Below are 13,767 nucleotides of genomic sequence, written 5' to 3' on the forward strand. Positions count from 1 at the left end.
AAGTTTTAATTAATATAATTCAGTCGATGTCACCTAAAGATGACGGCAAAATTTAGCCTCCTCAATGAAATAAAGTGTGTTGCTTTCATCTACGTAGAGAAGGCGGAATACAGATTTCTATTTGCATCGAGATTCATATTAAATGAAGAATATGTCACAAATGCACTACCGTTAATTGATAAATATTTGCCGTGACAGTGAATCTATGAAACGGAAGCTTCTTTCAAAGTGATTATTGAAGTAGAAAATTGATGTGCAAAGACACAATTTAGCAATCGTATTCTATTGATTGTGTCTTTATTAACATTGTGTTCAATCACCCATCACGCGAGTCATCACCAAATAAAGACGTTTCAGCACACAAATAATATCTTGTAGGATGCGTCTTTACGGAAAAATTGCCGCTTTATGCGATGTTAACTGACCGAAAAATCAGACTTGGTATTAATTGTAAACGGCTAATTTGAAGTTTTCGTAAATTATCTTCTCCCTTATTTTCGTTTTCTCATATTTTCTTTTCCCAGAAGAACTGTCACGTCATTTGTAATGTTTTGAAAATCTTCTGTTTCTCTTTCATTTCACTGACAACATGTTTTCACTTTTTTTGGAAAAGTGTTTATCGCATTATAATGTATAAGCGCGAAGCAGAATTATATAACCACGTCCACGTACTTCACGCAGTTGAGGAAGTCGTCAATTCGTTTCAAATGTGTGTTTTTGTTTATTGTATAGTTTAATCTCTAAATTTAGTTCCTTGTAAAGAGCTGAAACGCCTCAAAATCTCACAAAATACTAGCAAAAAGTTTTCACACAATTGTAGGCGCAAAAAATATAGCATGCTTTGATTTATTCATTACAATAGACGTCGTTGACTTGGCACATTTTCTACACACATTTTTGTAGACAAATTATACCCATTATTGAATAGTGCGGTCAACACCGATGAATTTCTAATAACATTTTGACATGAATCACAAAAATACTCGCACGTGATTGGCTAATGCCACAATACATTGCCTCCCCCGATTTTTTTCGAACAAACCTCACAATTATACTGTCTCGCAATAAGACTGAAAAATCATCTCTACTTGTTTTCACTTTGTTTCTGCCAGACTTGGACGAAGTGAAACCTTTTGCAAACCCCTTGGCCAATCGCCTGGCGTCGCAGTCAATTTGAACGGTTCTATTTTCAAAAATGGTATGTACGATATAGTCATTAGTGTTTATATTCTGTATAATGATTCTGTAAGGTGCATGGTTATTCCTAATTTCATTGTGTCCCCGCTATCTTTTCACGTCTGTGCACGAAGCGGCTATTTGTTTACCGCCTTTCACCTGACATCAAACACGGGATTAAATATTGTTTTGCGTGTCACCAGCGGAAATTAGCGAGGTTGATATCAGTCCGGTACTGACTATTGTAGAACTGTAGTGTCACATTACATCTCTGTCCGGAGGGATTTTCCGTGCAAAGAAAGCGAAGTAAAATGTCATTGAATTCAGGTAAATAGTCACGGTTCTTGTCGTGTGAATTAATCTGTGGAATCGTACATAGCAAATAACCACATAAACTAATTAAAAAGTTTTTAAGGTCGTAAATTATTACAGCATACGACTCGTAAATGAGTTGGAAACGTCGTGTTTATTCACGTCGTTTCATGTGTATCGTCTTGCTATTGCTCAAAATATTAAATGTAGCCCAACACGGTCTAACTTCAGTTTGTTTTTGCTTCGTAAAATACAACGAGATATTACATATCCTTTGTAATTTATCACTAAAGCTAATATTGCTAATATTATGTGCCAATTTTTGAATACGTAAATAGTTTGTTGGTTCGGTTCGGTTGAATTTGACACCGATATAAGTGTAAGGTTGCGTTGAACTTGGCGTAATTTTTGGGACCTGATATTTTTTGAAATCCCCGAGAGACGATGCGTTTAAACAAGCAAGACTGAATATTAGAATTTCATTGTCAGCGAATGAAATATTAAAACTTGTAGCGGACGAGGAAGGCCCTCGTATCGCTTGCAATGTAAACAACAGTCCTTGAAAGAAATATTTTTGAAATCGTAGCCTTTCACCTAAAGCGTGTGAAAATGTCATTTAGGTCTGGGGAATGACCCCATTCGTGAAAGGTTACGCAGTTTCTTCGTTATTTTTGAGAAAATTGGTAAAAGGTGTCATTATAAATATCGTGTAAATACTAGCCGACCGCCTGATGGCCGAACAACTTTCCAACCGAGGAGAAAATAATGGTTTGCAGAGGGTTTTTTTATTTGAAAACCAAACTTTCGTAGCAAATTAATGAAATGAGAAATGTTCCAACGTTTAATTTGTCACTTTTGTGTTGTATTTGCTACTTCAAGATATTTCGCATGTACTTACAACTAGTGTAAATATGTTCTATGCGGGTTTACAATTCAAAATATTTGCGTTATTTAAACAATGCGTTTAGACAGTCGATTGGAGATTTAATAAATCCTATTGGAATATCTTTAAACCGACGCAGTAAACGTCTAAATATGTGTTTTCTTCCTTGTTTTATGTTCCCATGACAATTTATTATATAATTGTCAGTCTGTATCCTTGCCTGCGTAATGGCAAATATGCCGGAATTGATTCGTTTGATTGATAGCCACTACAGAATAATTTCTCGCAAGAGTTTAAAAATAATAAAAATTAATAGAATTGTTTACCTTCTTTTGGTTTTATTTGTTTTCGTATTAGGCCCTTAATTCTTATCACTGTGCTAGCTCTTAACCTGTAAAATCGTCTTAATAGAAATAAGTGCATTAGTTTGCACTGCAGAGTGAAAGGTTAGCTTGAGACATAATATATAGTTTTGCCTAAGCCTTTAATACCCTATATGAAACATTCCCTTGACAAATGAAATTTCTAGAGAAGGAAAATTAAATTGGACACATTGTTTAGTGGTTTAGTTCAATTGTAAGTCTGTCCATTTTTATACTTCCTAATCCAAAGCTTGTTCCATTTTTACCCTGGCTAATGCCAGACAGCTTGGCTCACACAAGGACTCTCTAAATGACTCGTAATTAGATTGTCTGGAAATCTGTCTGTACATATGCCCTGTGTCAGAGACAAATATTTCTTGTCTGCAGTGGAGTAATGCTGGTTAAATGGTTAATTAAGGAAGATTACCATGCAACATTTGGCTTTTCTTTCAGGGGAAAGAGAAGGAGACTGTTTATGAGGAGTATCAAAACTCCAGTGCAAAGAGAATGGCTTCCAGTTCATCACAACAGCGCATCAGCCGTAACTATGGCCTTGGTGCGCCACGGCGAAGCCAATCAATGTTTATACAAAGATCTGGGCTAGAGGAACCAGATATTTTGAAACGTCGTGCTCGCTCAACAAGAGGGGGGAGGAAAGGAAGAAAGTCCACCTTGTTCGCTGGAAGATCAGCTCCAAAAATTCCCCAAATTGAAAACTCTGTGGACTTGTTTGAAAAGGTTTTAAGTGCATTGAGGTATGGTGCAATTGTATAGTATGAAGAGCTGAGGTCATTAACTAAAGACCCCATATCCAATGCATGACACACATCATGTGTGGACATTAGGCATTGAAAATCTTTAGAGCACAAGGTTCCATAATATCACCTTCCTGCCCACTCATTATTTTTGTTAGATTCGCTTTAGTTTTTAGGTTACATAGATTATAAGATCAGTTTGTCAACTGGAGTGCAAGAATGTAGGCAGCTTGCAGAGGGGGGAGAAAGGCAAGAGGAAAATAATCAACTTTTTCCTCTTGAGCCCTCACCCATCCCCCTCTACACCTGCTGCCTACATTCTGGTGCTCCAGTTGACTAGCTATCTCAAAATCCACCTAACCAGAGTCCACTACATAATATATAAAATAGGATAACATATTTCGTTGTTATTTCATTTTGATTTTCATCTAAAACTCCTCCAACTTACGTACTGTACCTGTCCCAAAGACACTTTCATTACCTGCTCAGTGACTTTAAATCTCATTATTTCAAAGTCAATTGTGTACCTGGTCCATTTCTCGATAACATTTTCTTTCTCTGAAATTTATTTCTATAGTATCTATAAACTCCTTTTAGCAGCTTTTCTGCTGTTGAAATTGTATATTTGTGCGCTTAGCTACTCAAATTGGCTATTACATTTAATTTCGATATCCCCATAAGTTGTCAAGACCTCAATTTTCAAAGTATAAGTTGTCTCTCCCAAATGGTTACTTGAAAATAATAGTGTTTCGATCCAGAGGGATTAAAGTATAAACAATCCCTTTCAAGAAAGAGTTGAGGTCTGAGGATCTTCTTGTGGGCTCTTCCAAAGGGGTAAATAAATAATGGACTAGTTTGAAAGAAGGACCTTAAAAGGACCTTGACAAGGGGAGGTTTTTAAATGTAATCGCCAATCATGTGCATCTGCGTTGGGATTTTACCGCAATCTGTCGTGTGAAAATTGAGATTTGAGAACCGCAATGACAAATAATCCAACTAAAATATGGCGAATGCATTTTACAAGAATACGTAAAGTTATACTGTAGAAAACTGTTCAGTGTTCATAAAAGTGAATTGATCTCCCTTGAAGGACAGACGTAAAGTAATTTCACGTCATTGGTTGGTTTTTATGCGTTTTTTACAGTCATATTCTGATCTTTTCTGTATTAAATGGCGGAGTGATTTTACAACTGCAATTGTATTTATTACCATATTAAATTATTTAAATATGCGAAACGAGACTTACCTCGACTCCAAAAAGTGCTTATGGTTCTTGAAAAGCTTTTGGGTAACAATGATCGATTAATTCACACAAAAAAACCTTCGAAAAATATCGAAAATTTTAACCAAATAAATGCAAATAATACCCACTTCCACACAACGACGTTTGAAATTCGTTAATGCCGCAAATTACTTATTGCCGGCATAAATGGCGGGAAGAGAATTTTTCACTTTGACCAATCACGTTGCCAGTTTTCGGTTTCCGCGCGAATAAAAACGTTGTCCAGAAGAAAGCTGACTTATTGAGTTCTCTGCTTATTATTCGTTTAAAAAAGATTTTAGAAACATTGTAATCATTGTAATCATTGTTTTGAGAAGTGTTTTGTCTATTTTAGGCAGTTGTTATACCACATTGATGCTAATTTGTTTGAAAACGCTGCCACGCTGCCCCCTGGTTATATTGTAATCATGAGAAATACAATTTGCAGCCCCCTTTGAGACAATGGGGAATCGACCATTTTTCGTCAGGGCTGTGGGGAGTTGGTGTGAGAAATTGGATGGGGGGATTAGGGGTAGTAGATTGAGGGAAGGGGAATTAGAGAGAAAGGTAATGATTGACTGTTGTATTTCTTTAGGGATTGTTCCGACAATATAAAAGACAATATTCGTAGCTCGCCGATAACGGTATGTGCATGATACATTGTTTCATTCGATTAAACACAAAGACTACTACGTGGAGAAATTGTATCCTTAATATTTTCATAATTTGTGTTCATAGGCAAAGCGAGCTCTAGAGCAAAAACTCAGGTAGAGTGAAAAATAACTGTAATAACCAATAAAACCATCTGTCATTTGACAACCAAATCTGAGCTGAGAAATTTGTGATATATTTATTTTTATATCAGTTTTTATTTTACGCATTGGCGTACGTCTGAACATTTTTCCTGGTTCAAAAGCTGACATGACAAGTCAACCCTCTTATTGGCATAAAATAATTCAATCAGCGCCCAAAAAATGCACTCTATATAGGCAATTGCACGGAACATAGACAATGGTACCCCAAACGAAATTCCTGTGCATATTCCATTTACATCTACAGCCAGACAGCTTCACACCTGCTGTACTGTCATTTGAAATTAATATAGGTTTTCAATTTCCGTAAAACGTGCCTATAGTATCCACAATGTTTATAGATAAAACTAACTGGTCTGACTTTCATTATTTTGTAATTTAGATGGTGCGAAGACAGATTAAATCAAGTAAGTAACCTGCTCATTATATTTTCTTTCTCTTTTGTATAATGTAATTTGTAATACGAACCATGTTATACGACACAAAATCTTTTTAATACGTCCTTTTTGATGTCTCGACTATATATATGTTGATCGGCTGAAGTGAGGATTCCCCTCCCTGGATTTCATATCGATTGTGTTTTGATATATTTGCAGATCAATGGTCTATACGAGTTTTATAAACATGAGATAAAGATGCGACAAGGTTAGAAATATAGTGTTGTTTATTTGCAATTGAATTTTTTTTTCAGCCTACGTTCGTATGTATCGTTCTTTAACTCATGCATGCTTTCAATGAAATCTTTGCCATCTTTTAGGAGCAAGGAACCTCGAAACAGCCTTGTTGTCGTACGGTGTGAAACATGGACACGATAAATGTAAATCAAACTACCGCGAATCAACGCAGGTATTAGTCGAAACCCTAAATCACACCATAAACACGTAGATGGACCATCGCCCTATTTAAATTTTTTTAACAACTGTCACTCCTTCCCTTCTGTATTCGTTGCAGAATATGTGCGAGATTGAGGATGAATTTGAAAGACGCATTGGAAGATTCAAAGTGACCATTGATGGTACAGTTACACCAGTCATTCCAGGAATATAGTTTCGATTTTTGAACACCATCGAAAACCATTCCCCGAAATTAAACCCTAATATAACACTGGCCTGTAAATATCTCCCTCGATCCCTCTCACTAAAACCTCGAGTCTCGATATTAAACCTCTCTTGAAATGCTATTAATTTTATCACCATCATTATCATCGATATGAAAATCTTTGACAGCTCATGCATGTGTCTACAAAACCCATAAATCAGGAATCACGTTTAATTTTCTCTACTTCTTTAGCGCTCGATGGATTTGCCAGACTTTGCCCAGGCGACAACTTTGAGGTAAAGCTATATTTGACTAGTCCTCGGGGGAGTAAACCAGAAATATTTACTTGTGATGACTGATGACTTGTGGCCATGTATATTTCCTTATGCTAACATTTAATGTTTTTAGATTTTTCTACGTAACGGAATCGGTCGCAAGTGGAAAGCGAAATGCAAAATTGAAAGAGATGGTCAAAAATGGACGGAAAATAATGTGAGTGGATGTTGAGGAACTCGATATTTTTCTTGAGAACTTATATACATATGTACACACTGATTTTATTGTAATAAATGGCAAAGATGTTCGTTAGATAGCATGTGTATGTTAACCAGGGAGTCTTTCCTTTTATTAGATCGAGGTAAAGGGTTCCCTCAAAGATGGTCTGTATCTAAGGGTAAGTTTCTGCAACCAGTGATAACTGCACTACTTGATCAATGTTCATATAGCTGTGCCCTAATCCTGATCAAATCATGTTGAATTGCTCCTAAAAAGACGCAGTGTCCAGATTTTTCAAGCATGAAAACAAATTTGATATGATTTAACTGAGATTATTCGTGATTTAACTGAGATCTAGTGTTTCCACGCAGATTTTTGAAATCAAGAAGATTCAATCGAATGCACAGTTGGGAAGTTTTTCAGTACGATTACGCAATTACATTGCTGCCCGACCAATGGTATGTAGCCATTACAATTGTCCATTGTTAACGTCAAGTCATTAATCTTACCTTCCGGTTATCTGTTGCAGTTGTTTATTTCTCATGTTTGTGCTTTGACTTTTAGAGCCTGTCCATTCCTGTTAACAAAACTGGAAATTTGAAATTACGAGTGACGTTTCACTGGCAGTAAGTATCTGCGTAGAGCAACCACTGATCTATTAACCATAACTGGATACTATTTGTGCGTCTTCCATCGCTTTCAGACCACTGACGACGAAAGAGGAAAGCAAACTGAAGAAAACGAACCGCGATGGATTGCTATCGGAGGTCTTCTTTGGATCAGTTGTAAATGTCAACCATAATCCCGACGTATCCACGAATTCTGCCGGTTTCCCTCCTTCATCCCCATCTGTCGCGTCTACCTGCTCAACCAATAGTAATCCAGTGTTCGGTTTTGAAGAAGTCAAATATGAAAAACATAATGGAAATCATCTCAACGGGAGCGCGTGGTAAGTTGTGATCATTCATTCAATTGATAAACAGTAATTTTCACTCCGTTTTAAACTCTTCTTCCTCGAGGTCCACAGTAAGGGATAATACTGATAATCTCTTATTGATCCAGTGTTACTACAGGAGGAAACCTAAACTAAACTAAATTTATTTATACTGGATAGCTCTATCAGTTCTAAACTGTTCTTCCTAGAGGTCCAGTAAGGATCATCTCTTATCGATCCAGTTTTATTACAGGAAGAAACGTAAACTAAACTAACTTTATTTATAATAAATAGTTTTATTAGTTCTAAACTGCTCCTGCTAGAGGTCCAGTAAGGATCATCTCTTTTGATCCAGTGTTACTACTGTAAGTGTATTTTCACTTGCATGACAGTTCTATTTTCATTGTTAATCTTTATTCAACATTGCTCTGTCTGTTCGAAACTCACTCTATAATGTAAAAGATTGCACCCCTTTTGCAGCGATTGGGTAACAGCCGATGTTGAAAATCTTTTTCTAACTCAATGTAACGTTCCATTTCAGTTCAAATTCAGCAGAGAATCTTCATTTAAAGATCTCGGAAGCTGAGGCATTGGTAAGATTTTTCTAAAGCAAAATATGCCACAGAGAATAGGAACATCACCATGGACTGAAGATTCTTTGTATATAATTTTGATAGGACGAGAAATATGAAATGCTCACGCCAGAGGACGAGATTCCTGAAGAAAATGAAACCCCAGAGTCGTCATCCTTGGACCGACTGATACGAAAATTACTCACAGTTTTAAATGAACACAAAGGTATTTTTATGTAGACATGGCTTCAACCTATTGATTTTAGTCCCTTTGTTGTTCTCTTTCATCTCACGTCAACTCAGGTGTTGTGAATATTTTAGACCAACATCCTCAACTGGACGAGTTATGCGAGAAACTCGAAAGACTTGATGAAATTTTACAGGTAGGAGCCTGGACTGTTGTACTTGATTGAGTAGAGCTGTACTTGCAAAAGCTGCGAATGCCTGTCGTCAGAATACGACTCGTGCGTGAAGATTGGCCGACGATTCGCGCAAATGACTGAGGCTTCCGGGGCCATAAAATGTATAAACTATCGAGAAAAAAAGGTTTTTTGCCAAGGACGAAGTAATTCGACTTCGATATCTCTTTTCAGGGTGGCAGGCTTGCTAAAACCGCCATATCTGATTCCGTCGAGAGTGCATTGGAGAGTTTCAGTTTCCTTGATCTTACCGATGTTGGCGTGAAACCTGAACCAGATTTGCAACCGTCAGATACGGGCTACTTTAGCAGTACCGATGAAACGCAAAAATCGTCTTCCCCTCAGACAACTGTGGTCAGTATCTAGCCTACTTTTGCCTTCCCAATCAGTGCGTTCCTTCCGAGAATCAATTTAGGAAATCTTATATTTCTAAGAAAATTACTTGCATATATATTGTGTAATAACTTGTGAAATGTGAAATCACGCCATTCGTTATCATACAATTCATAACATCGCGAAACATCGTAGTTGCATTGCAATAACGTGAAATATCAAATGTTCTTACATAGACGCAGGGCGAACCAACCACGGTGGCTGAAACAACGGCTGAGCAATCTGAAGAGGACGTTGAACCAGATACCAGAGTTGTAGCAACGTCACCAACATCATTACTTTCGTCACAAGGAACTGGAACAGGTATGTTTAGAGAAGCGTGATTGTCAATAGCCTAAGAAGCTATGGAGCCACTGTCACCCACTGTCTGCCTGTCACCCACTGTCGCCCACTGTCATTGCCTGCCACCCACTGTCGCCCACTGTCATTGCCTGTCACCCACTGTCGCCCACTGTCATTGCCTTTCACCCACTGTCGCCCACTGTCATTGCCTGCCACCCACTGTCGCCCACTGTCATTGCCTGCCACCCACTGTCATTGCCTGCCACCCACCGTCAACCAGGTAATGACAGGTTAGTTAAAAAATTTTTAAAACTTTATGTGTTTATCTCTTAGATTGCGAGACGGAGACCTTATCCTGTTGTTCCGAACTTGGTTCAACGGGAATCACAATTATTGACAAGGTTTGTCTTGTGAGGTCTGTCGTGCTATATAGCTCATGGTATTAAACGATTTAAAAGTACAATGTACAATACCGGCCTTTATTATCCCTCACATCTTCTCGATTGACATTCTATGTTTTCCAGGTCCTACAGCAGCATCTGAAGTTTTGCCTTGGATTAACAAAGGTACTGTACAGTAACTGCAGGTTTTTGCTAAATAATTGATACAATGACATGTTTGTTTCTTTGTTTACCAATTTTGGTTACACGCAATATTTATATAAACATGACTTTATATTTTTCAGGATTTCGGTTCAATAGGACCGCTAAAATGTAAGGTGAGCATGCAAAAGCCTTCCGTTCATGTTCTGGTATACAAAATAAGAAAAATATAACAGAAATTGCGGTACCATTGCTCTTCCACCAGACACATTAGCTACGTATATGCCCCCATTACCCTTGGAATTAAAATCGTTTCAAAAAGCAGATATTGGAGGTTAATTAAGGGTTAACAAGGTGAATTGGTTGATCACTTGTAACATGACCGTTCCCTCCTTACAGGAAACATCAGCTATCATAAAACTCGAATGGCAATGTGGTATAATTGATAAACTGATAGAGCTTGCAAAGACGAAGCAACCACCTCACACGATATCAAAAGGTAGGGTGCAGATATTTGTACGAATGCGTGGAAATATATTTGAGATAACTTTGGTGTTTCGTTATTATTCGGGGGAAAATCATGCAATATCTTTCTTTTCATTTATGTAGCATATTCGTCCCTAGCAGCGAGCGGTCATGATGAGATCTTGCTTTTCTGGGCTGGAAATTGTGGCGAAAATGTAAGATTGTATTTGTATCATCATCTCTGATATCTGCTGGGCAGAATGATCTGATTTCACTCAAACATTTGACTTTATAGTTATGTGTGCGTCTAACTTTGCCTCATTCTAAATTTAGCCTTTGTTCATCGAAAGTAAAGATTTCGTTCAAGGTTTCAAAAATCAGTTTAGTTCGGAAGTGGATGAACGCTACAGTCGCGTAATCGATAGACGTAAGTCGCAGTGCTGAAATATGGCCTTTGTAAATAGCTTAAAGCAGTAAAAAGCACTCATGTTTCAATATGTGCATGTGACGCTATTTTACAATACAAGTGATTTTCTTCTATATCTTTTCCTACTGGTTTTCCCAGTGTGAAAAAGTTCAACTGTTTAAGGAAGAAAATTATCTTCGCGCGAGCGACTTCTAATGGATCATTTTTTATTTTAGTATATCCGGTGATTACGACAAGAGTTCTCCAAGAGAATGGCAGTGTCCTCTTACCAAATCTCGACGAAGATTCTGTCATAACTATTTACCAGTTTACTGATTTCTTTCTTATCGATAATAGGTAGGAAGCATTAAGCGCCATTTTTACTGAATAAGGAGGGGAGGGGAGGGGACGGTTCGTTCAGTTTCACATCAATTTTTCGTCTTTATTTTCAACTAAATCGACTTTTCGCCTTCACAGATGGAACCTGGTTCAGTTCGTCAAAGATGTGGCGGATGAGCGTAAGTCGTTATATTCGAGTTTGGGATCACTTGGCTAACGGTTGATGTAGAATAGTAAAAGTTTATCTCGTCCCACGTGTGGCGTATGCAAATCAGTCTTTACTAGTGGCAGAGATACAAACACACTCTTTTACATCCGCTACTTGTCGTGGTAGGAAGAAAGAAGGTCTTTCATGTGTAAAAATTTATGTTTTCTTCATTCTCTAGTGCTGACTTGTAGTCGACTCATGAACGAAGAAAAAGCAGTTGTTCTTACTCAGGTATTTCTTTGCCCTTGTCAGCACACTTACAGTAGGACAAGTGAGTTGCTATCAGTAGATACCTTTTCGAGGTAAAAGCAAGAGAACTTATATTCAAAGAAATTAATTGAAAGAACTATTATCTTTTCCAACCAGCTTCAGATGTATAATAAAATACCATTCCAACAAAGCTGCTGTGTAAACGTTGCAAGACTGCTGACCGATCCTGACTTAAGAGTTGCAGGAGCAGCAGGTAAGATGCAAAAATCAGGCTCGCCAAATCCTGAAATTTAGTCCATATCAGGAATTGTATATTGTTTCTTTTTAGGTGTCTATTTCGAAACTCTTTTAAGGGATGGTAACCGAAGAGCACAGGTAATCTCTAATCAAACAAAGGACTTCCTTTTAAACCTGCGGCTATAGACTCAAGTAATCCATACTGAATCGATCCAACAGTTGTATAGAAAAAAATTGAAAATTGTTTCAAGACGACAATGTTCAAAGAGTTGGACTTCCATTGTATAGGCGGTGTCGTATTGTGTCGAAGCGCTAGAGGATGGTGATGAGGATCTTAGGGCTGGTGCTTGCCATGCTTTGGAGAGACTACAGGTTGGTGAAGAAGATCAGAGGAAAGGTGTAGTGGGGTTAGAGATGGGGGTATGAGGAAATGGAAAGGAACGAAGGTTGGGATAAAGTTTAAGGGATGTATAGGAGGAGGAGAGTAGATGGGTGAAGCAAGGGAGAAAGAGTGGGATGGGAAAAGAGGAAAAAGGGTGTATGTAGGATGAGAGTGAGTGTAGGATTATGGAGGAAGAGTGTGAGTGTGAAAAAGAAAAGTGGAATAGTAGTAGGTGGAATGAAAGTGTGAGGTCTAGGAGAATACGAAAATAAGAATCGAGGACCAAGATTGGGAGAAAGTTTGGAGAAATTTAGAGGGGTTGAAGAAAAAAAGAGACAAAAAAAGGGGGAATTCATTACATTTCGTAATTCATTTTTAGGGAAAAGAAGTAAGCGAACATCTGTTGTTTTTGGCGAAATGCGACACAGCAAAAGTGAAACAAGCTGCAGAAGCTGCAGTGGTTAGTTTTGGTGAGTGTTTGATCCAAATAGACGGTACTTAGGTCAATGAAACAAAAATTAACAAGATAAATAAATTTTGAGAAAATTGAGCCAAATCACGGTCCCCATTTGCACACTGGTGTTTTACTCTACGCCACGTATCGCGCCATATGTATTTCCAAGATTTTGAGGAGAGATTTCAAGAAAAGACTTAAAAAGTTTTTTCGTCTTAAGGTACCGTCTCGGAACCGAGTGACGACGAAAAGAACGCACAAATCTGGAAGCAAACGACTGCAATGTCTGATGTTTCGAAAAGTACGGATTTTTAGCGATGAAATACGCCACTGTGTTTCCATTGCTCAATAACTTTATTATCAAATATTATCAACCCTACTTTCAGAGTTGATTTCATCATTGCATGTGATGACGCATGCGCCCAGATGAAATCCCTAACAAATCTGTTGTTTGTTATTAAAAGCTTGTTTACATTTGACTATATGATTTTCCTCTTGATGGATGTGAATGATAGAAAAATTATACTATACATTATATTATACATATATCTTAGTTACAGATGAACATACATAATGTATGAACATACGTAACCTACTACTCGTTCACATCCATCAAAATGAGAAAAAATGGCAAGTTTAAACTGGCGCTTAAAAGAGATAAAGCAAATAATATATTTCGTTGGTTTATAAATTTATTATGAAATATTAAATAGATGTACAATATTTAATATCTATATTAAAATACACACAAATTTATTGAATTTATACATATTATATTGTCATTGAAGTTGAATTAAACTACCCTCATTAAAACTATAGCTTCTCTGGAA

General features: G+C 37.4%; 1 protein-coding gene across 2 annotated transcripts; it reads left to right on the forward strand.

The window, feature by feature from the left end:
- The first annotated feature begins 1,056 nt into the window (after positions 1-1,056).
- Positions 1,057-13,747, forward strand: LOC114523076 (rho family-interacting cell polarization regulator 2-like). Of its 2 annotated transcripts, none has more exons than XM_028543904.1 (33): positions 1,057-1,198; positions 3,187-3,488; positions 5,345-5,393; positions 5,488-5,516; positions 5,944-5,968; positions 6,158-6,206; positions 6,319-6,407; positions 6,513-6,576; positions 6,852-6,895; positions 7,008-7,091; positions 7,231-7,272; positions 7,466-7,552; positions 7,659-7,720; positions 7,798-8,043; positions 8,570-8,621; positions 8,706-8,826; positions 8,922-8,983; positions 9,194-9,373; positions 9,589-9,715; positions 10,028-10,095; positions 10,219-10,260; positions 10,380-10,412; positions 10,636-10,735; positions 10,846-10,916; positions 11,035-11,128; positions 11,344-11,464; positions 11,585-11,625; positions 11,833-11,885; positions 12,021-12,117; positions 12,193-12,239; positions 12,390-12,473; positions 12,863-12,953; positions 13,158-13,747. In XM_028543904.1, exons 1-33 carry the CDS (start codon positions 1,196-1,198, stop codon positions 13,250-13,252), a joined length of 2,754 nt encoding a protein of 917 aa, XP_028399705.1. In that variant the 5' UTR covers positions 1,057-1,195; the 3' UTR covers positions 13,253-13,747. The 2 variants fall into 2 exon arrangements, with proteins under 2 accessions (XP_028399705.1, XP_028399707.1); XM_028543906.1 differs by lacking the exon at positions 1,057-1,198 and adding an exon at positions 1,391-1,503.
- The last annotated feature ends 20 nt before the right edge of the window (positions 13,748-13,767 follow it).

The sequence above is a fragment of the Dendronephthya gigantea genome, unplaced genomic scaffold (assembly GCF_004324835.1).
Source record: "Dendronephthya gigantea isolate DGI-Jeju-01 unplaced genomic scaffold, DenGig_1.0 000026F, whole genome shotgun sequence".
Lineage (NCBI taxonomy): Eukaryota > Metazoa > Cnidaria > Anthozoa > Malacalcyonacea > Nephtheidae > Dendronephthya > Dendronephthya gigantea.

What these genes read in the sequence shown, in the direction of transcription:
- LOC114523076 (XM_028543904.1), top strand. An exon ending in TTCGTAGCTCGCCGATAACG is followed by an intron (nt 5,394 to 5,487) that starts GTATGTGCATGA and finishes TTGTGTTCATAG; the next exon opens with GCAAAGCGAGCTCTAGAGCA. An exon ending in AAGATGGTCTGTATCTAAGG is followed by an intron (nt 7,273 to 7,465) that starts GTAAGTTTCTGC and finishes GTTTCCACGCAG; the next exon opens with ATTTTTGAAATCAAGAAGAT.